The sequence below is a fragment of the Athene noctua genome, chromosome 3, assembly GCF_965140245.1.
Source record: "Athene noctua chromosome 3, bAthNoc1.hap1.1, whole genome shotgun sequence".
NCBI lineage: Eukaryota > Metazoa > Chordata > Aves > Strigiformes > Strigidae > Athene > Athene noctua.
Genome location: NC_134039.1, coordinates 42,135,450 through 42,161,925, shown reverse-complemented (window position 1 = coordinate 42,161,925; position 26,476 = coordinate 42,135,450). Strand labels below are relative to the sequence as shown.

Genomic DNA, 26,476 nt, shown 5'->3' with positions numbered 1-26,476 from the left:
CTGTGACTTTTAACGTGTCTTTAAATTTCTCTGCTGTTAGGAGCAGTACCAAATACTAAATTTCAGTTAATAAGGAGTATTATGACAGCTCTTCAGAAATTCTAAGTAGTTTTACTTTGGCTTTCTCTAAGGAGAATTAGCTGTTTATACAGAGATTCTTCTATGGATAAAATGCACTTAGCCATTAGTATAATTGATTCTTTTGGGGTTATTCTTCACTGTTAAATTATCAGATAGTCAATAACACCCAGGTAGTAAGTATTTTACTATTTATTAGAGACTTTTTACATAAACCTATTTACATAGTGAGCCATTATGGCACTTTTTTCTAGAAAAAAAATCAGTTTGCTAATGATTTTTAGGATAAAACAAATTCTGTGCTTCTGTTCAGGAGCTGTCCTTAGGATTTTAGAGAGCTGTTCTATCTTACATTCAGCTAATACATTTCTGGGGCAATGTACCAGCTGGACTATGATTACAGACAGTAACTGAAAATTTAAGATATTTAAAAAAAACTTGACTTTCCTTAAAAAGAAACTGATGTGTTTCTGTATTCTAATTCTCTTCCTTCCATCCTCCATACCACCAAACACATCCATACCAGTCTGGAAGCTCTTCAATATGGTATCTTGTTTTGAGGAAAAAAACACATAAACATTACTCTTGCTAAGTATTTAGTAATGGGAAGTAAGATATAGGTGTAGTTGTATAGGTAATTTCAGTGATAGCTGTCTGATAGAAACTCTTCTTGAGGTTAACTTGAATACTGTAAAATGTGAACGCCAGCTTTTGTAAGGATTTCCAATGTCAGGTCACTTCTCTAGGAAGAAGATACAAGCTGGACAGAGGAGTTCTAGAGATGTCCTGGAAGCTGTGGAGAGCAGCTTCTTGATAAGGCACTCTGGAAGAAGTCAGCAAACCTTTTGCAGAAGAGTAAGAGTCTTGGATCCTCAAGTTTCATAAATATAAACTTTGACTACATTTGTTAAGCTCTAACTTTTAAAAGCTAGTGAACATAATTAAGGGAACCAAAAGGGATACAAAAGGCAGTCAAAATTCACATACAGAATTTTGTCAGATTTGTGAAAACTGAAAAGGCCTTTGTGGTGGTTTAGGCCCTGATTGGACCCGAGACCACGCCGCTGTTGTCCCTCCCCCACCCTCGGACCGGACGGGGCAGGGAGTGAGATACAAACCCCGGGGTTGAGATAAGGAAAGATTTAATACAACGGTGTAACAAATAATAAACCGAACAACAACAATAGCAATAACGATAAACAGTAATAACAATGAACAGGACAAGAGATATACAGAGATATATCGCAAGGATACAGCAGCAAAGGGTAAAAGCTGCCGCTGCCCTTTTCGCCCTTGGGTGCCCGGACCTGACATCAGCATGGTATTGAATAACTCCCCCCACCCCCCCACCTCCCGCTAGAGCTCCCTCCACACTGCTGGGGAAACTTAACCCTATCCTAGCTGAACCAGGACAGCCTTAAATAAGGTGGATTCAGTGGACAAAAACTTCAAAATTGAATTTTCTGAAGGATTCCTTACACAAACATAATGGCTTCATATCACTCTGTTCCACTGAAATATGGAAATATCGGTCACTGTTTTAGAAGTATTAGAGTACAGCTGATTTATGTGTTGCCTAGGTATATTTTCAAAGATATTCCACAGCCAGTGTCTTAAAATAACTATCACTGATACCATGATAACACAGGAAAACACTTCCAAGCAAAAGATCAAAAAGCTTGATTTCCTTTCCGAGGCATCTTTAGATATTGCTGCACAGAGCACATTTTCATGAATTTGTGACAGAGCTAACTAGTCGCTAAAATCCAGATGTTTTCTATCAAAATTGGTCCTGAAAAAAATATGAAGCTTGAAAAAATATTATCTAGGTAAGTTTTACAGATGTTAAATGACAGCATTACCTATTTAAGTTATTGAAGTATGTTTCATTAATAAATGTAACAAAAATGTATTAAAACCTGGAACTATCTTACATTTATAATTTTGTGTGTGTGTAAACAGTAAGAGATTATAATAGAGAAAGCCAAGGTTTCTATAATGTGCAGTACCTAAACCGTACCCTACGTTTGGGTTTTGAAAATTATTTCAATGACAGCTGATTCTGCTTCCTGAAATGGAAGAACATTTTTCTTCCCCCCTGCTCCCTGTTCGTCCTGGAAAAATCCAAACTCAAGGAACTGTGAAGTCTTTACGCCTTAAAGATTTAGTCTTTTCCATGAAGGAAAAAAGACAGTGTAAGTAGTTTCTCTCCTTTGTTTGGAATCCTAGAAGTAGACTGAGATACTACAATGTCATGGAAGATAGATGCTATGGAAGACCTGAAATAGGTTAGGTTATTTGTATTTCAGTACTGCCTTGACTGAGTTTGGCAGTGTATACAAAGAGACAAAGTAGGCTGTGCATGAAGGATTTTGATGAGGGTAATAGAGATTACTTTCCACTGAAAAATCTCAGGAGAAGGAAGAATGACATTTAATACCATTTAATTATGAACTCAGAAGATGCTATCAAGAATTCTATATCATTACTTGGAATTACTATTTCATCTTAAATAATCTTCACTCCATAATTATTCTGTGTTTGTCCTAGTACTGGAAAGTGCATGCAAGATTTTGGTATCACTTTGTAATATGAATCCTCTAGGATTTCAGAATTGCTAAAGATAAATAATTGTCCCTTGGTTATGATCCAAGCTTAACACTTCTGAATACAGATTTGTTGTCATTTCATTAGTATTAATGGCAGAATCAAAAAGTTGAGTGATTATTTCCATGTTATATTTATGATTGAAACACACCATGAAACAGATCATCTATTAGTTTAAACTGGCATGAATCCACTGAGATAGACCCAAATTTGAAATAAGCACCAAACTTTCATCATATTCATGATGTTATATTAGAAGCATCTTTAGCTGACTTTTTCAAGGTACTTAAATATCTGAGAATTTTGCAAACTTATTTCTGTCTCCCACTACTACAGGTTATGATATCTGTAATTCTTTGCTGTGCTGTCAAAGTACAGTTTCATATGGTAATGAATTAGCTTGCTTTCACACTGTCTGCTGCATTGGTAGACCTGAGAATGTAGGGGTTTTTTGACAGATGTGACATCAATATGTGAAAGAAGACTAAGCCATTTTTTTATAAAATAATATTTTGATAATAAAGTAGAATGAAGATACAAAATAAACATACAGCCCGGCTTCAGTATCCATAACAGAGACATGGAAATCAGGTGATCTGTTAACATCCTCTATTCCAGTATCTTGTCTTCCATAGAGGCCAATAGCAGGCAAATACAAAAGAGTATAAAATCATAGGGAGAACACAGCAATACTTCCCCCAGATACTCTCTTTGCTTTCAGCATGCTTTGCTTATGAACTTGGAACAAAATGGTATATTTCCAATAAATAACCCTTGATGAATTTTTATTCCTTAAATCCTTCAGGTTACTTTTGTACATATGTAAACTTTTAGCATCTGTAGCATGTTACAGTAAGGAATCAACTGCATGTTGTTTGAAGCATTTCCTTTTAATTGTTTTAGGGCTGCTAACTTCATGGAGTTTTTTTATACCCCTTAATTTTGGGTGTAAAAGCCAGTAAACATCTGTCCCTATTTATTTTCTCCATCCCATTCATGATTATGCAGATTTTTCATTCCCCTTTTATCTGTTTTACAGCTTTAATTTTTTGTATTACTTGCTCCTGTTATTAAAATTTTCCTTACTTAGGTCAAAACTGTTTCTCTTCTCTGCATCTTTTTGAGTGGTATTACTTGTTATCCAAGGTGAATAATATCCAAACAAGAATTCAAGATTCAGGTGCAGCATGAATTTATATAACAGCATAATAGTGTTTCCTGTTTTTTTTTTCTTAGTGCTGGACTGATCTTTTCATTGAACTGTCAGTGCTCAGTTCAAAGCCATTCATTGTGTGCTTTATGTTAATATTTTTCCCATTTTGAATCACTTTCATCTACATTGAATTTATATGCCATTTCATCTCTAGTTTTTATTAGAAATGGCTCTGATTTTTATTGCCTATAGGATCATTGGCAAACTTTGTTCTACTCTTCATTAACTTTTTCAGATCATTTGTGAATTTGATCAACAACCTGTTCCAGCACAAGTCTCCTTAGGCCTCTGCTGGTGATCCCTGTCCTCTGTGAAAAATGGTGTTTTATTCCAGTCTTTTGTTTCTGTCAATTTCTTATCCATAGGAGTACTTTTTATCTTACTCTGTGTTTTAATAGTTTCTCTAATGGTCTTGTTGAATGCCATTTGGAAACCCACTATATCATGCTTGCCTAAGTGTTACTTGAAGCCTTCAAAAAAAATTCCAGTATGTTTGTGAGATATGACTTCCCTTTAAGAAAGTCACACTGACTTTTCCCAAATATATTTGCTCATATATCCAGTGACTCTATTCTTTAAAATACTTTCTCTCTGTATAAATGTGAGGCTTCCTGTTTGGAAGATCCCTGGACCTTCCCTTGAGCATTTCATAGGCATTAATATTACATTACCTGCTGTTCAGATCTCCAGAACCAAAGACTTTTAATCAAAAAGTTTCACACTGCAGCTTGGCAGTTTCAACCTGGTTCTAGTTTTTTGATTAATGCCATATTGCCTTGGCAATTTTTTTCTATTTACAACTTCTGTTTTTCTATAGCTTCTTCTAGGGATCCTTCAATTTTAGGTATTTCATCTGATGAGTTCCTTCTGTGAAGCAGGACTGTGGCTTAAGAACTGAATTTACCATTTCTTCCATGCTTTGTTTCCTTGAGCAATCCTTTATAGCTCTATCATGCTGAAGTGTGTCTTAAGAGCAATTAAGCTGATGAAGTATGTAACTACTATCTATTTATAAGAAATTCTGTAGACACTCAGATTTCTGCAAAAGATCAAAGAGATTTGAAATTAAAGTTAAAGAAAAATTGAGGCCTATACAAATTATTATCAAAGAACATGCAGAATTATTTACTTTTATAACCATTAAAAGAAAAATGTTTTTTTGCCTGTGCCAATTACACTACTGATCTAAGAAAGTTATCTGTTAATAACCTTTTTTCGTCTCTCACCATGCAGAACACTGTTAAATAGCTTGTGCTCTCTCAAGGAGATTCAGAATAATACCCTAATAATTTTGTGCTCTGAAATGGGGTCAGAATATTTAGAACATAATAAAAATTACATAGCTGAGAAAAAAAATCTTCACTTTTTTTAATAATTACTATTATTTAGAGCAAGTGCAAAAGGACTAATTGTACTGAGAGCAGAAGAATTACTAAAGCTATAAATCTGTGGTAAGCAAGATTAATCTGTTTAGATGGTAGTATTTATAACATTGTTGAGGCACAATGTCGCTGTATATTCTCTGCTGGTCTGAATAGGGTAATTCCTTCCCTGACTTCTGTTAAGAAAAGAGTCTGTGCATAGTGACAGCTTGTTTCTCAAGAGCAAAGAGCTTATGGTAAGTGAACTAATGCCTGTTTCTCCAGCAGTTCATAAGGCCTCTAACATGAATTCTCTGAAAATAAAATATCATGAAAATGATGGACTACACATGTTCAATATACCACTTATTTCAGTAACATCTACAGGAATGTAATAGTAGTCTTCTGAAAAAAATAAAGTATCAAATAGTTGTCTATTTGCCTTTTTTGAAGTAGAAAAAAATGGGTTATTTCAACATAAAATCCCTTACATTGTGCATTTTATACCAAACTAAGCAAATAAACACACTGTCTTATTCAACAAGGGAGAGCAAATAAAAAAGATCTTTCAAACTAAAATAAGACAGAAAAAACTTTCTTTTGAAAGAAAAGGCCATTTTTAAATAGAGAACTAAAGAAAACTTTTTCCCATCTTGAAATACAGTTTCCAGTAAGTCATTTAATATATCTTCCATAGTTTTAGTGATGATGATTGATTTTTATAAGTATTAGGATATTGCCTTTTTACACATCTTTGTAGCATAATGTCAACATAAATATACAATTTTACATGCTCTGATCCTTCGGTCTACAGCATAAGTAGGCTACACAGTTTGTAATATTTGAATGACTTCAGCAGGGTTCCTTTTAAGAACAATATTCTGCACTGAGTATTGCAATTTCAAGGCCTTGGTGAGAAAAAATCTAATGTACAGTGTGACGAGTGTTGATTCCAACTTGGATGTTGCAAGGTTTGTTGTGCAGAAGACCTCTGTTGCATTATAATAATGGTATATCCACTTCTGCAGTTCTTGCATAGTCATGTCTCATGTTTGTTACAGAAGACATGTTTCCACTAAGATAATGCATAAATTTGCCAGCTAATAATGACTGTGCTAAGGAGAATAAGAAGTAGGACATATGAAATATATTTCTGTTAATATTTCTGGTTACCTTAAAAAATATATAAGGATAGCTGCATATTCTGTCTATGTATATATTATACCTCTTTCTCCTTCTTTGGAAATGGGATTTGTCTGATTTAGGATATAAATTCTTTTCCTTTTTAAAATTTGTGTCATGCCTTGCTAACTGAGTGCTGTGAGAGGTGTCCAATAGTATGGAAAGGTGGTAATTGAGTTCAGTGACAGTTTTCTCTAAGTGAAAGAGGTAGACAAGTTTAGTGTATAAAATAGCCTTTGTCAGTGTTGAAATTCATCTCCCTTTTGTTTGGAGTTTATTAAAAGCAACTCCAGGATATTCCATTGTCCAGTCTAAGAACTAATTTTTTATACTTAAGAAAATTCAGAAAAATATTTGATCACAGTATTAACAGTTTATATAAAAATACTCCTCCTTTAGCTTATACATTTTTAGGGCAGTTTATAGATTTTGTATCCTATAATTCAATTCTGGTTTTGCACTAATGAGAGTTTATACATTTACAATGTTTACCAGTAAAGTTGAGATATTTTCCAGGTAATTTAATTTACAAAATAGGGGTCATTTTCCTTTCCAGTTAATACAGGTGTAATTAGCACTTTGCAGAAATGTAAAATTTTTAATATTAAACAATTTTGAGTACCAGAATATATATGTTCTTTTTACTGGTAAATATTTTGTTTGTGCATTTGGAAAATGACTACTGTCTCTTGAATCATCATATAAATGGAAATGGCATAGTATTTAATACACTAGCTATATGTCCAAATCAAAGGCCATCTTTATATCTTATTCACTGGGTGTTTGAGTTGGAGTTTCATGTTTCTGTTGTTGATTTTTAATATGGCTAGTGCTAAGTTTTTAGAATTAGGTAACAGGTCTAAAAAGCAATATCTTAATACAGTGTGGGCAAAGGATTTATTTTAATTTCCTGTTACTAAGCTCAACTGTTATGGCAGTTCCTGGGTTTGTTGGTAGTACTAGAATGAACTGTTTTCTCCTGGGAGACCAGGCTGCTTCTTCATCTCAAGTGCATGTATACCAATGCACACAGCATGGGTAACCAACAGGAGGAACTTGAAGCCATGATGCAGCAGGAAAATTACGATGTCGTGGCTATCACAGAAACATGGTGGGATGTCTCCCATGACTGGAGTGTGCCAGTTGATGGCTACAAGCTCTTTAGGAGGGACAGACAAGGAAGGAGATGTGGTGGAGTGGCTCTGTATGTTAGGGACTGTTATGATTGCTTTGAGTACAAGTGTAGTGAAGACAGGGTGGAGTGTCTTTGCATTAGAATCAGGGGAAGGCCAACAGGGCAGATGTTGTAGTAGGAGTCTACTGTAGGCCACCCACCCAGGACAGAGAGGTGGATGAAATATTCTATAGGCACTGAGGAGAAATCTCATGATCACTTGCCCTTGTTCTTGTGGAAGACTTCAACTTCCCAGACCTCTGCTGGAAATACAACACAGCAGAGTGGGGCCAGTCCCGGAGATCCCTGGAATGTGTGGGAGATAGCTTCCTGACACAGCTGGTGAGTGAACCGACCAGAGAAGGTGCCCTGCTGGATCTCCTCTTTGTGAACAGAGAAGGACTGGTGGTGGATGTGGCAGCTGGAGGCCAACTAGGGCACAGCAATCATGAAATACTAGAGTTCCTTATTCTTACAGAGACCAGGAGAGGGGGCAGCAGAACTGACATCCTGGACTTCCAAAGGGCTGACTTAGTCTTGTTTGGACACCTGCTTGACAGAATCCCTTGGGAGATGGTCCTGAAGGGTATAGGGGCCCCAGAAGGCTGGACACTCTTTAAGAAGGAAGTCTTAATGGCACAGGAGCAGATGTCCCCAGGTGCTGTAAGAGAAGTTGGCACCAGAGAAGACCACCCTGTCTGAGCAGGAGGGAGCTTTGGCTGAAACTCAGAGAGAAAAGGGGAGTTTATGGCCTTTGGAAGAAGGGGCTAGCCACTCACAGTGATTACAGAGATGCTGTGAGGGTATGCAGGGCAGAAATCAAAAGGTCTAAAGCCCAGCTGGAAGTTAATCTGGCTTCAGCAATCAAGGACAACAAGAAACTTTCTTGTGTCAACAGCAAAAGACCAGGGAGAGCCTCCATCCCCTGCTAGACACAGGAGGAAACATGGTAACTAGCGACAAGGAAAAGGCGGAGGTGCTTAATGTCTTTTTTGCCTCAGTCTTTAATAAGAAGACTAGTTGTACTGAGAGAATCCAGCCTCCTCAGACAGAAGACAGAGACTGGAAGAATGACCACCCCGCAATCCAGAAGGAGACAGTCAGTGACCTGCTGCATCACACAGACACACACAAGTCTACGGGACCGGATGGGATACACCCGAGGGTGCTGAAGGAGCTGGCTGGGGTGCTCGCCAAGCCGCTTTCCATCATTTACCAGCAGTCCTGGCTGACCGGGGAGGTCCCGACTGATTGGAAATTGGCCACTGTGATGCTCATCTATAAGAAGGGTCAGAAGGATGATCTGGGAAATTACAGGCCTGTCAGCTTGACTTCGGTGCCTGGGAAGCTGATGGAGCAGCTCATCCTGAGTACCATCACACAACACATGCAGGACAACCAGATGCTCAGGCCCAGTCAGCATGGGTTTATGAAAGGCAGGTCCTGCCTGACAAACCTGATCTCCTTCTACAACGGGGCGACCTGCTTATTGGATGAGGGAAACGCTGTGGATGTTGTCTACCTTGACTTTAGTAAGGCCTTTGACACCGTATCCCACAGCATTCTCCTGGCAAAACTGGCTGCTCGTGGCTTGGATGGGCACAGGCTTTGCTGGGTAAAAAACTGTCTGGATGGCCGGGCCCAAAGAGTTGTGGTGAACGGAGTTAAATATGGTTGGCGAACAGTCATGAGTGGTGTCCCCCAGGGCTGGGTTTTGGGGCCACTCCTGTTTAACATCTTTATTGATGATCTAGACGAGGGGATCGAGTGCACCCTCAGTCAGTTTGCAGATGACCCCAAGTTAGGTGGGAGTGTTGATCTGCTGGAGGGTAGGGAGGCTCTGCAGAGAGACCTGGACAGGCTGGAGCCATGGGCTGAGGCCAACTGGAGGAGTTTCCATAAGGCCAAATGCCGGGGGCTGCCCTTAGGCCACAACAACCCCCATCAGCGCTACAGGCTTGGGGAGGAGTGGCTGGAGAGCTGCCAGTCAGAGAGGGACCTGGGGGTGTTGATTGACAGCCGGCTGAACAGGAGCAATGGCATCCTGGCTTGTGTCAGCAATAGCGTGGCCAGCAGGGACAGGGAAGGGATCTTACCCCTGTACTCGGCACTGGTGAGGCCGCACCTTGATTCCTGTGTTCAGTTTTGGGCCCCTCACTACAAAAAGGACATTGAATGACTCGACCGTGTCCAGAGAAGGGCAACGAAGCTGGTGCAGGGTCTGGAGCACAGGTCGTACGGGGAGCGGCTGAGGGAACTGGGGGTGTTTAGTCTGGAGAAGAGGAGGCTGAGGGGAGACCTCATCGCCCTCTACAGCTGCCTGAAAGGAGGTTGCAGAGAGCTGGGGATGAGTCTCTTTAACCAAGTAACAAGCGATAGGACAGGAGGGAATGGCCTCAAGTTACACCAGGGAAGGTTTAGACTGGATATTAGGAAGCATTTCTTTACAGAAGGGGTTGTTAGGCGTTGGAATGGGCTGCCCAGGAGGTGTTGGTGTCCTCAGTTCTGGAGGTGTTTAAGAGTTGGGCTGACAGCGCTGAGGGATCTGGTGTAGTTGGGAACTATCAGTGTTATGTTAATGGTTGGACTAGATGATCTTCAATGTCTTTTACAATCTAGATGATTCTGATTTACTGAGATACTTCTAAGCCTCAGCTTGTCATCTCCATCCTCACTCTGCTTCTCTGATTTTTCTAAATTGTAAGTCATTCAGTTCCTTCCAGCTAGTAATGAGTCTAGAAAAATGTCCCTACCATACTGTGGCCCCTACTGAAATGCCAGTACTGACATAAAACTGTCAGTAACCATTTATTCATCTTTCACTTAGTGTTGCCCTTCAAGGTTTCCTTTTAGTTTTCAGTTATATGTTTGTATTATTAATCATGTTTTACTGTGTTCGGAGTAATAGATGCAAATATCCCTTTCTCTACAAAGAGTATTTTAAGAAGAATATTTTTAAATAATATGATTAATGAAAAAAAAAGGAGAATAAAAAGAAATAGTATCACCAGCAGGACTAGGGAAGTGATTGTCCCACTGTACTCAGCACTGGTGAGGCCGCACCTTGAATGGTGTTTTCAGTTTTGGGCCCCTCACTACAAGTAACACTGAGGTCTGGAGCGTGTCCAAAGAAGAGCAGCGAAGCTGCTGAAGGGTCTAGAGAGCAAGTCCTGTGAGGAGCAGCTGAGGGGACTGGGGTTGTTTATTTTGAATTAAAGGAGGCTCAGGGGAGACCTTATCACTCTGCCACTTGTAGCGAGGTGGGTGTAGGTCTCTTCTCCCAAGTAACAAGCAATAGGAGAAAAGGAAATGCCTTCAATTTGTGCCAGAGGAGGTTTAGACTGGATACTAGTAAAAATTTCTTCACTGAAAGGGTTGTCAGGCACTTGAAAAGGCTGCCCAGGGAAGTGGTTGAGTCACCATGCCTGTGTAGATGTGGTGCTTAGGGACATGGTTTAGTGGTGGACTTGGCAGTGTTATTTATAGTTGTACTTGATGATCTTAAATGTCTTTTCCAAAGTCAATTTCCATAGACTAAATGAGTCTATGTTTCTATGATGAAACTGAGATCAAAAAATTGAAGAGAGGGAAAATTAGTTTACATTTATAATGCCATTTTCAGTTCTCCCATGTGCCCTGCTTTTTCTTTTCTTTAATTTTACACTTCTAGGAATGCTGGCTATATTCCTTGGAAGAAGGAAGGTTCTAGTTAGACAGAAGGAGATCCTCCCAAGGCTTTTTAGATCACAGCTTTTTATATGGGTAAAGATGCAGTTTTGCTATTTACCATATACTCTTGAGGATACATTGATTTTATAACAACTTCAAATACTAAAATAGGAATGAGGGGACAGAGGATAACTAGGAACAAGAGGAAAGGGAATAATTTAGTCCTGTCAATTATAGCATTTTTTTATCCGACCATCAATATGTCAGGAACTACCCAAGCAAGGACATGACTCCTATGGTTGTTATCTCTCAGATACTGCTTTTTGAATTAAATAGCTGAAGAGCAGATCTTAGTGTCAGCCTTGTGGCTTCATCCATGTACAGGTTTTAGGTGCCATGTTGTTACCCTTATCTACTTTGGTGAGAATCCCAAAGCATTTTTGGTCAACAGGTATATGATTAATGAAGAGATTTTTCAATGTGCTTGGCATTCCTGGCACAGTTACCTCACATGGACAGCTTGTCTGATCTTCAATGAATTGTCCTTTTTCTGTACAGTTGGTACTCCTTTTATTTTAGCCTTGAGTATTTTCTAGCTGCCCAGGAGTGGTTCAAAATGGAGCCTTCACATAGTCTTGCATTTCTTTTATTTTTATGTTTGTTTTTCTTTCATGATCACAAAAAGATCATAGACACTCAATTGCTCTGGATGTGAAGTACAAAAATGCAACTGATGTTAATAAGTTAATAAATGTCGAACTCCAGGTTTCTCATGCTTTAAATTGAGAAAAGTGGAAAAAAAAAAATCAGTAAAAGCTTTGAAAAAAACATCTCCATGAATCAGGGAGAATTATCATCATAAATACCTAAATCATACACTGAAGTAGAGAGGCAAATTGGGGAATTATATACTTCATAACTGTAGTGGAATTTGGAAATTGGGGGTAAACATGAGTCACTAAGATATCAGTAAGGAATCAACTGAAATAGATATTAATATCAAAATAATAGCAAATGAGTAGGAGTTGTGACTGTTTTAATGTTATTAAAAATGTTAGAAACTATAAAAAGGAAATTGAAGTTCTTTTAGAAGTACTTCTACATTAACCAATTATATTGCTACATGCAATATTTTACGTGGGCTGATATTGATCACACTTCATAAATAAATGTAGATGTAGGTGTTTTTATCCAAAGCAGTTTTTAAGTGATAAGAGACAAGGATGTATTTAAGCATTTAGAACTGAGAAGATTATACTGCAGTGATAACTCACTGAATGATATTATTAGGAACTACTGCTAATACTATACAATTTTGAAATACATTTCAAATAATATTTTAATATTATATTTTCAATTCATTAACACATTTCTATATTAAATGACAAAAAATGATAGGTGAATTCAATAGAGAAACTGATTTTAGTCTTAATGGTAATTTTTAAAGGAAGTTTAAGATATCTGTCACTAAAAACTACAGTGTGAGTGGTTTCATACAGCACTAGCTGTGGGTGTGCTATCAGCATAACTGTACTAAATTAGAATAAGCTCTCTTTCTCTTGAAGCTTTGTTCTCATGCCGAGAAATTTGAGACTGATGTTTCACAACATTTCAATAATAAATTGCCTAAGTAAAGATAAAGTTTAGGAATGAAATAAACAATGCTTGTTTTTCTAAGGAGAAGTATGATTTCTTACACAAAGTACAATGAGGAGAGTGGGAACTTCAGCCTGTTCACTAAAATGATATTTCTGTCTTTGCTTTGCCACATACAATCTGATGAACTTCATTATTAGAAAATAAATTTCTTCTGTTGCCATTATGTATATAATAGAAAATCTTAAAATCTTAGAATAGAAAGACAAAGTTCATCTCAAGAAAATCAGAATCCTCTATTTTATAGTACTTTGCCATTTTTCATAACTTATTTTTGTTACTTTGTTTTTAAAGAGCAGATGAAAAATTTCAAACAGACATTATTATCATCTATACCGTACCACAAAAGTCAAACAAAACCTTGGTGGTGGTGGTTTGTTTTTGGTTTTTTTTTCTACCAGGATGAATTTAACAAGTAATGTTCAATACATTCCTTCAATAAAACTATCTCTTCCAGAAGGTAAAGCTGAAAACATAACAAATTATTTGTCATATTAGTATCTGCAGTTCAGAACAGTTGGGAATTGCAAGGAAGTAAAAAGATTAGAAGTGTAGATGCAAATGGGTTTTCATGAAATGTTAGCAAAGGAAGATAAACAAGAAGCTGCAAGACTACATGGAACCCTAGTTAAGCTTATTTGTCTAGTAACAATAAGACCTGTTGGTCCTGTTTCATAGAAACTATATAGTGCCGTGAAGCTGTGTAAATTTTAAATGTTAACACACTAGAAATTGTAGTATCTTGCTTAGAGATTAAGAACTATGGAAGGCCTAATATTAAAGATAGCAGAGAAGCTTGTCCCATTCTCTTGAACGTTGTTGGAAACCTCTGTGCACATACAGAAGGATTAGCTAGTAAAATCCTTTCCTTATAATTCTACTGCCAGATATTTTTTCTATAACTACCAAAAAAGAAAACATAAATAGAAAACATTCATTATTCTATATTTTGAAAATCCTGTTTCCTAGCTACACTTAATTGTTTTGTTAGTTAAACAACTCTTTTAAATAATGTATTTGACACAATGCTGAGCCAGTAAGAATCTTAATATACCTGTGAATAGGATGGTAACAACAATAAGGCTGCCTGAAGCTTTTCTTTGTATCCAGACAGAATTAAAGCATGATGAGGGAAGTTGTAGTTGATCTAATTATTAATACATATTTATTGTAATTTATACTTTTTTTACACTCAGTATAATGTTTTCAGTGTATCAGATGTCCATATGTATTGCCATTTTTTTCATTTGCAAGTTGAATAGAAAGGAAGAAAATCCTTTACAAACAAAGTTCAGCATTGTCCAGATGCTCCAAATGGTATATGCTGCTATTATTGCGGTATTAAAAAAATTACACAAAATGGAAGTCCAGTTCCTCTACAAAACTTAAGAGCAATTTACTGAAGGTCTTACAAAAAGGTCTAAATAATTAGAGGACAGGAAATAACATGTGGCTTCCAGGGCTAAGTTAAGAATTAAGAACTTAATTCTGAGAAAATATTAAAAAACAACAGTTATACTGGGTTTCCAGAGGAAGTGGAAAGGTAATCTGACATACTTTTTAGAAAATTTAGCCTTGTTCAGTTGATGATAAAGTATGAGACTTTACATTTACTTAAATATAAAATGTTTTACCAGTATAGACCTGTGGCTTTGTATGTTCCTTTGCTAGACAGCGTCGAGTGAAAAATTCTATGAATATTTTTCAGTTGTGGCTGGCATCTGGATGTATTTGCACTTGTTTCCCAAAGTGTTAATCTCCTCCACAGGATTTCAAGTATGTAATAAACCAAAGACAGCTTTCCCATATAGTATAGTCTCTTCAAAACATATAACATTTCTGCCTGTTAGAGGAGTGTGAGAAATTAGCTGCTGAAGGGTTAGTCATGAGACATCTATGTGGTCACAGGAAGTTAGTAAATCCATTGAAGGATTGCTTAAAGTATGTGAATATTTAAAAGGACTCTCCCACCTATGTTTTAAGATCTATAAAGTTCCTTTTTTTTTAGAGAGATGAAAAAAATTGTGATAAAAAATTTGTATGGAAAAAATCAGTGAAAATTTGGAAAGTTCTTATTAAAATCCTTTTCTAGAACAGCAGGTGTTATGGCTGTCAGAAAAAATTTTCTTTAGTATCAAAAAAAATGGTAAGGACAGGAGTAGTTTGTTTAAATACATATATTTAAACAACTCTTCCATGAAAATATGAATGTTACTAAACTCAAGTCAAGGGGAAATAATAGGAATTTGTTCCTTGGCTAATGGCTGGAATTGTTCTTTTCTGTTTTATTCAGCATTATACATTTCTGTGTAATCTACTCTTTCTCTTACCCTGCTATGTGCAACGGGGTGATTTTGATGAGAATGTTTTCTGACTTCTGCCAGATGTGTCCAATTTATGGGGACAGTGAACAATAACAGCAAGTATCCTCAAGCTGCTTAATTGGTATTTTTCTGCGTAGGTTTCCAAAGATACATATTGTTCCACAAAGTTGAACTAGGATACAACTTTTCAAGTTGGACACCCAGCCTTATGAGCTGGGAGATGGGGAGGGGAAGCAGACTGAGGTCAGCACAGTTGAAGAGGAGGTGGTCAGAGACCTGCTGCACCACTTGGATGCACACAGGTCTGTGGGACCGGATGGGTTACACCCCAGGGTGCTGAAAGAGTTGGCAGATGTGCTCACCAGGCCGCTGTCCGTGATTCACCTGAAGTCATGGCTAACTGGGGAGCTCCCACTGGACTGGAGGGTGGCAAATGTGACACCCATCTACAAGAGAGGCAGAAAGGAGGATCCGGGAAACTGCAGACCTGTTAGTCTGACCTCAGTGCCAGGGAAGGTCATGGAGCAGGTCATCTTGAGTGCCATTAAAAGTCATATAATGGACAAACAGGGGACCAGGCCCAGTCAGCATGGGTTCATGAAAGGCAGGTCCTGCCTGACAAACCTGATCTTCTTCTACGACAGGGTGACCTGCTTATTGGATGAGGGAAAGGCTGTGGATGTTGTCTACCTTGACTTTAGTAAGGCCTTTGACACTGTTTCCCACAGCATTCTCCTGGCAAAACTGGCTGCTCGTGGCTTGGATGGGCACACGCTTTGCTGGGTAAAAAACTGTCTGGATGGCCGGGCCCAAAGAGTTGTGGTGAACGGAGTTAAATCCTGTTGGCGGCCGGTCACGAGTGGTGTCCCCCAGGGCTCGGTTTTGGGGCCACTCCTGTTTAACATCTTTATTGATGATCTAGACGAGGGGATCGAGTGCACCCTCAGTCACTATAGATGACACCCAGTTGGGTGGGAGTGTTGATCTGCTCGAGGGTAGGGAGGCTCTGCAGAGAGACCTGGACAGGCTGGAGCCATGGGCTGAGGGCAGCTGGAGGAGTTTCCATAAGGCCAAATGCCGGGGGCTGCCCTTGGGCCACAACAACCCCCAGCAGCGCTACAGGCCTGGGGAGGAGTGGCTGGAGAGCTGCCAGTCAGAGAGGGACCTGGGGGCGTTGATTGACAGCCGGCTGAACAGGAGCCAGCAGTGTGCCCAGGTGGCCAAGAAGGCCAATGGCATCCTGGCTTGTGTCAGCAATAGCGTGGCCAGCAGGGACAGGGAAGGGATCTTACCCCTGTACTCGGCACTGGTGAGGCCGCACCTCGATTCCTGTGTTCAGTTTTGGGCCCCTCACTACAAAAAGGACATTGAATGACTCGAGCGTGTCCAGAGACGGGCAACGCAGCTGGTGCAGGGTCTGGAGCACAGGTCGTACGGGGAGCGGCTGAGGGAACTGGGGGTGTTTGGTCTGGAGAAGAGGAGGCTGAGGGGAGACCTCATCGCCCTCTACAGCTCCCTGACAGGAGGTTGCAGAGAGCTGGGGATGAGTCTCTTTAACGACGTAATAAGTGATAGGACAAGAGGGAATGGCCTCAAGTTACACCAGGGAAGGTTTAGACTGGATATTAGGAAGCATTTCTTTACAGAACGGGTTGTTAGGCATTGGAATGGTGTTCTGGTTCAGCTAGGATAGGGTTAAATTTCCCCAGCAGGGAGAAGGGATCTCCAGCCGGGTTATTCATACCATGCTGACGGTCAGGTCCGGTGCGGCAGCACGGGAAGTTTTCCTTTGTGGCTTTTGTCGCGGGAAGCACACGCGGCAGGCTGGCTGTGTTCACTGAGGTATTTCTCTGTGTATCTTTTGTCTTGTTTACTGTTTATTGTTGTTATTATTGCTATTGTTGTTGTTCAGGTTGTTTATTACACTGTTGTATTAAATTTCTCCTTATTTCAACCCTGGGGTTTGTGCCTCACTTCCAACCCTGGACCGGCTGAGGGTGGGGGAGGAACCACGGCAGTGTGGTCTCTAGTCCTGGCAGGGCCTAAACCACCACAAATGGGCTGCCCAGGGAGGTGGTGGAGTCCCCATTCCTGCAGGTGTTTAAGAGTCGGGTCGACATAGCTCTGAGGGATATGGTGTATTTGGGAACTGTCAGTGTTAGCTTAATGGTTGCACTAGACGATCTTCAAAGTCTTTTCCAACCTAGACAATTCTGTGATTCTGTGAAGTTGTTCAGGATGCTGCTTTAACTGTATCTTGTTTCCTATGTTCTGTTCCTCTGTGTTTCACATTAAAATTATAGTTTGGTTTATACATTTTTTTCTAGAAATATCAGAATTGCTTTTTTTTTTTTCAGTGATTTATTTTTGTGCAATGTTTGCAGCAATTAATTTTATTAAATGTGTAATTTAGTCTTTTTAAGTGGTTAGCTTAGAGGTAAAGTCACAGCTATTTAATAGGTTCTAGGATTATGTCCCAGCATAGCTTCAGTTCAGCTCATCAAATGATTACCTAGAATTCCTCATTTTGTGAATTCCTCATTCCACCTTTCATGGAAGGAATTTTGTCAGATTGGCTCCTCTATGCTGAATTATAACATTCATGAGCTGTTGAACACTTGAGCTGTTTGCTGTCAAATCTTCCATAGAATACCCATGCTTAAAATGTTGCTTGAATGTTTTCGGAGATTTATACAGTTTAGAACAGCTGCTGTGTTGTCAGATAGAAGCTCAGTATGGTAATTATCAAGCTATATAATATTAAGTATATCTGAAAACAGTTGCAGGCTTTGGAAGAATTTCCAGGTTTTTAAAACGTAGCTGATAAATAAATGAATTTTACAGCAATATATTTATCCTACATTATTTTTTTTTTAATCAACAATGTGCTTAAGAGTGGACATGATATGAAAAATACATAGTATTCAAGGCAATATTGTAGATGTGTGGTCAACTTCGGATATACAAAAGAAGTTCTAAGAGCATTAATGTTTCTCCCTTTTTCTCCTACTTTACAGTTTCTATAATTTAAATGAAGATGGTGCTTTGCCTGATTATCTTTTTCAACGGTGTCATAAATTCTTCAGAATTATGCATGAGTACAGTGCACTAATATTGAGATTGCAGCTCAGCAGGTAGCACCTTTAACCTGCATGGATGATTAGGTTGCCTAAAGGACAGGGTGTAAATTAGAAAGGATTACTTGAAAAGATCAATTATTTAATCTTTCAGATTCAGTTTGCAAATTTTTTTTGGAAACATTTTAACATATGTATTAGAAAGACTTATTAGTGTGAATCATATAATAGGAACCATGGCAGTCACTGTTTCCTTTGCAAAAAATATATTTAATACGTTATTACCTTCCTTGTCTAGAAATACTCAATATTATTCCATGTACTCAATAATCAGACTTGAAGTTAACTAATGTTTTATAGCTTGTCATAAGGGACTCAAAATTCTTAGTACATTCCTAGTGCTGAAACAGGTTGCAATCTCTTTTGTCAAATTTCATCTTTATATCTTAAGGAATTTTCTTTCTCCTCTGCTGATTATCCAGGATTAAAATCATATTCTTAAATCACGGTCCTCAAACCAGTGTTCATCCCCTAAGAGGATGAAATAAGAGCCTTATTTCTTAAGGCTAGAAGGAGAACAAAGTGTGAGGTTGCCTGCAGTAGATTAGCTGCTTGCTGTTACTTTCTAGAGGTCAGCAAAGGCTGGGGACTACTGCTAGATATCTGAGGGCTTTTGCTGTGGGGAGAAGGGTCGTACCCTTTATAGTTTCCTGTTTCCCTTTTTCATTGCTTAACTTCCATGAAATGAAATCTGCTTACATGTATGTATCTCAGACTGTTGGTAAATTTGAAGAATCATATTTCTGCTGTCCTTTTTTTAACCCCATTACATGATTTATCTTTAAATATGCCTGAGTCATCTTTCTGTGCTAAAAAGCCAGGATCCTAGCCAATTTTATTTTTTTTTTAAAGAGTGATTTTTATTCGGCATTCTAAAAAATCAGCTGACAAATGTGCTAATGAAAATTCAAAACATTATAAAGTTTGTCTACATTTAAAACTGGGTATTATGAACATCTATAACGTAATCCTTGTACTTTAGTTTTCCCACATTTGCATTAATATTAAATAATGAAGAATTGTGTTGTTATTCAAAATATAAATTACACTGAAACAAACTGAGTGCAGACTGTGATGCAAATGCTTCTCTGTGTTTTGAAGAAACAGCAGGAGCCTTTGCAGCTGCTCTTTTCTGGAAAACAAACATTCTGCAGTACAGCAAAGTGTGGGCCTTCAGAACTGAAATAAACAAATACACATTGTTCTGTGTGATGTTTAAAAGATGTTTATGGTGGAAGAATAACCCAATGAAAAGCAATATTTAAGTCCTGCTATATTGAGCAACTGCCCATCTTACATCTTGTAATTCATGGCATGGCAGGGGGTGCCTTGAGTGTCTGCAAACTCTTGTCCCTTGGAACTTTTTTCAGTGGCTTTTCATAAAAGACATTCACTTAAAAGCATTTTGGAAAACGTGAAATTATCAGAAATTCTGCATTAATGCAAAACATCAGTTATGGGGAAAATACATCTTTTATAACACTGGCATGGTTTTTGGTAGTAGGCTAATAGAGGTGTTTCTGCTACCTTTAACTCCTGTTCATCTTTCTCAATACACTGTGCATTCTGTAAGTAAAGAGAAAAGTACACAATGAAAGCTGTGCTATTTTTTTTTTCTCTATTTTGCAGAATGCCTGGAGGAAGTGTGGGGGTTTCCCATGTGTCAGTACTTGAAGGACATGGGCTGGTGCTGTGGTCGCAATGCTAGAATGTCAGCATGCTTGGTATGATTGTCCTTCTTTTCCTACTTAGAGCTTTATCCAGATGTTATAGAATTCATAGGTTTTGGCCTCTAGTCCTAGAGCCATGACTTTAATCCAAGACTCTACAGTATAACATCCTTAATGTTGTAAGCATGATGAATTACATCATAAAAAAATAGTACTGACCTTCCAGCTTTGTATATTTTATACTTGCTGAAGGCATGAAAAAATGAGTATTGACAGAAATGTATTTTAAGAGTGGACAGAAAGGCCAAACCTTTCTTGAAACCTAAAGGAGGTAGCCCCTCAGGGTAGTAGTTCCTGGCCAAAGACTTAGTGGGGAACGAGGTAAGTGTAGAAGGATTGCAGTAAGTAACTCCCCCAACACCTTCATGATTCATAATATTGAATGTTCTGACTGTTTAAAACCTAAACAAACCTGCCTATTCCAAAAACTAGAAGAGCTCTAAAATCCATGTGGCTTAAGAGGCTGGAAACACCTTTTTAACATTGCACCAAGAGATGAAGTGCTTTTAAAGACCTAACCTCGTCAAGACAGGATGATGAACTGTTGTCTAATTTGAAAAAACAGATATGTACTGAAAATTTCAACTGTTTCGGTTAGAAGACCATTACTACTTTCCTCTATTAATTTTTAATTTCTGGTATCAAGATGAATCACATCAGGTTCTGGCTAGCCTCTGCTGCTAACTCTGTACCTGTGTTACAGAGAACAGTGTAGACTAAAGACTTGGTATAGGCTAACATACCAAGGTTATGTAAACTTGAACTAACATGATAATTAAATGCTATCAGGAGAAGGTATAGGAGTACAGTTGTTTAGTATTCATAAGGCTTAAATGTATTACCTTTGGCAAAGTACAAGAAAGAAATTGCTCCTTTTAGAGATGTGGCTGTAAAACTTATCAAAAAGTGCTTTCTAAAAGGGATTTGCCTTTTCTCTTTTTCTTGTCACTGTCATAAAATACCAATTCTGCTGACACATTAGCTATTTCCTTTCCCATTCCATTTCTTCTGGAAAGGAAAAGTTCGGACTGTTTTTCAGCAATGGTAGGAAGATAAATTTTGTAAGCAAATGACCCCCAAGAGACAGTACTGATCGTGCCATATATCTTATTTTAGATTTCGCAGAAATCACAGCAATTTGGCAGTTCAAAACTTTTTTTTGTTTAAACATTCATGAAAGGCAGAGTTCTCCTGTGTCATTAGATACTTTTACTATTATTATGTTTGTAATTCTCTATTCATTTTTCATTACTAGGATTTTCCTTGCCTTCTTAGAGGTACAAGGGAGACAGCACAGTGAAGCTAGGCACCCATCTTCCTTGGGGAAATGGCTGGCTAGAGGAAACTGAATCTGCTGAGCTATGGCACTCAGCATTGTTACTGAGGTTCATTAGTACATGTCATTCAAACTGGTTAAAGTGCCAAGGGCCAATGTTTCTGGACAAGAGTTTCAATTTCAGATCCTTACAGTACATGTTAGAACCCATGTTCATCTGCTAAGCAGCAGCAGATATACGCTGGTATTAGACCTAGAGCTTATACAGCAAAAGTCAAACCTGAGAGTTGGGCAAAGCCATAAAATGGAGGAACTGCAACTACTTGGATGTTGTTTGAAGAACAGTCTGAAATACAAGATCAGTTCTAAAACTAGGAGAAGGAGAAGTGGGTGGTTCAGAGACAAGCAGTCCTGTTGACTGTAGTGGAGTCTGGGGGCTAAAGGTGCTGATGTCCTATAAGTGGTGAGGCATTTTTGGTTTGCAGTCTGATTTGTTGTAGTGTCAGATAATTTATTGAATTTCTATCTTCATTTCTACTTCTGTCATTAATATTCAGCTGAAATTTGTATAGGTAGAGTATCTTTTCAACTGTGGAAAAATATGCCATGCTTCTAATTATTTGTCATTCTATGTCAATATGGATCATAAATATCAAGTACCCTCACACCTACATCAGAATTTATGGTATGAAGAATCTAGTGAAAGATAATTCATAGCATTATCAACTGCAGTCCCTCTGACATCTTTATTTTATTTAACTTTACATGTGGAAGTTCATTTTATCTGAACACTAGGGACTAAAAGTATTTAAATATGTGGTATGTAGAACTAATATTTATTTTAAAATAGTTGAATATGCAAAGTGAATTATTTGTATTTCGGTAGGAATAGACTCAAGAATAATGTATTTCTTTTTAGCACTTTCACAAAAAGTAATCCTCTGAAATTCTTTTACAATACTAAGAAAAACAAACAAATTTTGCGTGCATGTTTCCATACAGTTGGTTATCATTGCTTCTCCTATAAATAAACCAAAATAATAGTGAGCTGATATGTCCCTAAAGTTATTAACACTTTAAAGTGTGCAAGCTCATGTTATGTCACACCATTAATCTTTTAAAATATCATCTCCTCTGACTTTTATACAATGTGTTTATAAAATGTTCTGATAAAGAATAAACATATCAGCAATTTAATTCCTCCACTCTTAAAGGCTTTGGAGCGAGTTGCAGTTGGCCAAATGGTAAGTAATATTGTTTATTTTAGCCATTCTAAGATAAAATGTGTTCTTCCTCCTTGAATGCACTTAATCCATGACCTTTTATTGAACTTCTGCATTTCTGGAATCTAAAATACTAGCATACGCTATATCAAAGCCTGATAGATAACATGTGTCATCATGAAATCACATTTTTATTGCTGTAATTGTAGTTAGTGAATCTATTTTCTTTTGACAATTAAAAGTCTGGGAAAAAGGACAACTTAAAATTTAAGGCATTAAACTGCCCTTTCTAACTTCTTTTGCTATCTTTCAACTAATACATAAATTCAGTACAAATGCCCTTCTGATATCCCTGGTTTGGATCACTCTATCCCAGTGTTTTATGAACTAATGTAAAAATAGCAATTGTTATGACAAAAGCTTGAACCTTTTAGGAACATCATCATTCTAATTTTTAATCCCTGTATATTTTTTCCCTGTGAATACTTTGAATTATTGTTGTGCAAGTTATCCTTTCAGGGTTGGTGGACACTGATTGTGCAAATATTTAAAAGGCAAGGCTGAGAGACCTCTACTTTCCGTGTGTAAGCCCACTGCCTCAGCAATCTTTTACTGTAAATGCATTTTGTCCTGAATTTTTAACTGGCAATCATTAACTTTTTTTATGCAAACCCATCTTTCATATGCAAAGATATGAAGTTTTCAGTGTTTTCTGCTTTTGCGAGCGTACGGCTCTATGCACGGTTCAGACTACAGTGTATGACAATTCAGCTAGAGAATTACTCCGTTTGTCTTTTAAACAGCTTAGATAAATTGTTATATTTATTTTCCATAGTAGAATTTGAATCATGATCAGTACGTTTTTCCTCTGTTCTTTTTCCCTCTGCCAACCTTTGAACTTCAGAGTTTGGGGTTCTTTTTTTTTTCCTTGCGTTTGTGATATGTTAGAATCTGGCCCAAAATGTAATTTTAACTGGATGCAAGAACATTAGTAAATTGTCCTCTTAAACTTGTTATGACTGATTGTAAAGATACAAGCCAATAAGTAGTTAAGGAAACCAATATTCTTTTTGTTACTCTGATCTTAATTTCAATGCCAGTTTTAAATCCTTGCTGTTGTAAAAATTTTTGCAGCTGCCTACAGAATCATTGTTTTATCGAGCTGTTCTTCAGGTTATTATAGAAGAAATTTATGGTGTCACCAAAAGGTAGGAAGCTCTGAATTCACAGAGTATGAACCAAAGATCTGATTCTCATCCACCTCTATTCTGTAGAGAAAGTATTTCTTAGAAAGCAGAAGGGTGTAAGAATCAGTCTCATCAGACTGTATATACATATTGATATTAAAATGAAGGACAGATTTGTTTATCCTAAATCCACATCACAAATGTACTGCCTTTCCTTTACCTATAGTTGAAATAGGTCCTCTTTGGTACTGGATGTGTGGATAAAACATATCTTCACCAGAGAACTGACAGCAAATTCACTAAGAAGTCAACACAGTCCTGGGTTACCCTGTTATGCGGAGGTCCTGGCAGCTTTAATACTGCAGAAGACAAAAAGACGTTTCCATTTGTCCTGAGAAAAACTGCTGAAAGCCCAATGGCCAGCATGGCTGTGAAGAGCTACTTCCTGCCCATGCCCATGCCCACACTGACAAGTACTGTGCCCTTCTGGGGTGGGATTTGGGGAGCTGCTGCTTAGGACCTGACAACTGCACTATACTCTCTTCTGGAGTTGTAGCTGGATTAGATTTTGTCTAATTCTGTGGGTTGTATGCCTTTTAGGACTTGGAGCACACCCAGAAGCACACCTTCCAGTTTAATTTCATTTTTAAAATAATCCCTTTTTTTGAGCTCTGATCTTATTCCACAGTGCGAACCAAAGCATGGGAGGTGGGCAAAACCAGAAATTTCACTTCAAAAGTATACTCCTGATCTAAAATAATTCCGATCTATAATAATGCAGATACACCCAAATCTTTTGCTAGATGTAGAGCCAGATATCTTACCCTTCAGGTCAAATTCATGGAAGAATAAATGCTGGTTTATTTTAAAATGACATAAAATATAACACATAAAACCATGGCTACTAAATTGTAAAAGGAGAAAAAGTGTGAGACAGGTGATAATATATTTCATTTGTTAAAGGAATCATAATTTAGAGGAAATATTTAAGATTATACTTTTGATGTAAAGCAATGGCTACCTTGGAAATACTGCACACACACACACCCCCCAGTTTTATTGTTGAGCATAATGTTACATGTTGTGGAATATCTATATGGCCCATTTGGGTCAGCTGTTCCTGCCATGTCCTGTCCCACTTCTTGTACACCCCCAGCCTACTCCCTTGTGTGCAGAAGGAGAAACAGAGGCCTTGATGCTGTGCAATCACTGTTTGGAATATCCGAAACATTTGTGTGTTACCAGCATTGTTTTATTCACAGATCCAAAGCACATCACTACATGGGTTGCTGTGAAGTTAGCTCCATCCCAGCCAGACCCAATCAATATCTTTCTCCCAGCAGCTTGTGATTAGGACGACAGATGCCAGTCTTCCAAAGAATGACATAATGACATCATCATTAACTGATTTTCAGACTGCATCAGCCCAAATGTTTAAGTCCATCTGAATATTAAATATGACTACAGAAATTAATTCTTTCTTTAAAAATAAATGTCACTGTTGATTCTCAATGAGTGGGAATCCCTGACAGCGAAACAGGTTTAGAACTGGCACTGAGTGACATCTTTTTGTTGACCTCAGTATATGTTAATGATTATGTTAATTAAGGAGTAAGGTGTTTTATTAAGAATAAAGAGAGAAAAAAAATTAATTATATTTCTATTTAGTATTTCATGGGGGAAAGGTAATTCCTCTTAAGTAATTGCATACTCACAAACAGCTACTGTAGCTGAAAATATAACTCCTACACTACACAGCTAGAAGAGGAAATACATCAAGACATAGTCAAGAAAGAGCATTCAGACTAACAAAAACTTTACATGTTGTTTCTCCAAGATATTTTAAAAACAGAAAAGAAAAAGAATGTAAGTGGCCTGTTAGGATTCAGTCTTCCTATATATTTTTTCGAAGTTTTTGTGCATATTTTAGCATGTTTTCTGGAACAACCCACATTTTTGGCTGGCTTCAAAAGTAGGCCATTGAGTTGTAAACAGGAGACAATTCTGGCATCAATTAATTAAATAAAATTATGAGGATACGAACACAAGGTAACAAGTGAAAGTGAAATCTTACTCCAACTTGGCATTTGCTCAGTCCAGTGGTTGATGATATATAAATTACAGCAGTATTATAGTAAATTATTGAAGTATAGAAGGAAATATCTGTCAGCAGAAATAAGAATTTTGTCATTCATATAGGGAAATAAAAATATTAGGGAAGAAATTAAAAAAAAGTTTCAACTCTCAGGTTTTTAAGTAAATATAACCATAGTACAATTGTACAGTTGCTGTATCTAGAAATTTCTTCAAGTATTAGCTAGCTTGTTTTGTTTTAAGTAGAACTGGGAAAAAAGAAAATTGTTACTAACTTGGCAGTAGTAGCTCTCCAACTGATTTATTTCTTCTGAGTTAAAAACTAAATTAAAAATGTGTAAATTTCTGTTGCTGGATGTATAAAAGCCTGAATCTCAATGCTGTATTTGCAGTGATCGACATGTTGGAAAAACTTTCTCCAAATCATCCTCCTTCACAGATTATGTCAGAAAGTCTCTGAAAAAGCTGGAACTGGATGATTCAGAGGTGAGTCACTAAATAGAGACTGCATGAAATTCTTATATCTATGTAAATTCTTGAAGTCAGCACCACAGTGCAATGTTTA

At 37.7% G+C, this 26,476-nt stretch overlaps 1 protein-coding gene across 3 annotated transcripts in view; it reads left to right on the top strand.

Moving 5' to 3' along the window:
• Positions 1-26,476, top strand: part of METTL25 (methyltransferase like 25) — a 69,586-nt gene that overhangs the window by 25,838 nt on the left and 17,272 nt on the right. For all 3 annotated transcript variants that reach the window (XM_074902781.1, XM_074902780.1, XM_074902782.1), the window contains exons 6-9: positions 20,031-20,125; positions 22,622-22,651; positions 23,765-23,838; positions 26,304-26,397. In XM_074902781.1, coding sequence (XP_074758882.1) covers positions 20,031-20,125; positions 22,622-22,651; positions 23,765-23,838; positions 26,304-26,397 — 293 coding nt within the window. The remainder of the gene's footprint in view (positions 1-20,030; positions 20,126-22,621; positions 22,652-23,764; positions 23,839-26,303; positions 26,398-26,476) is intronic.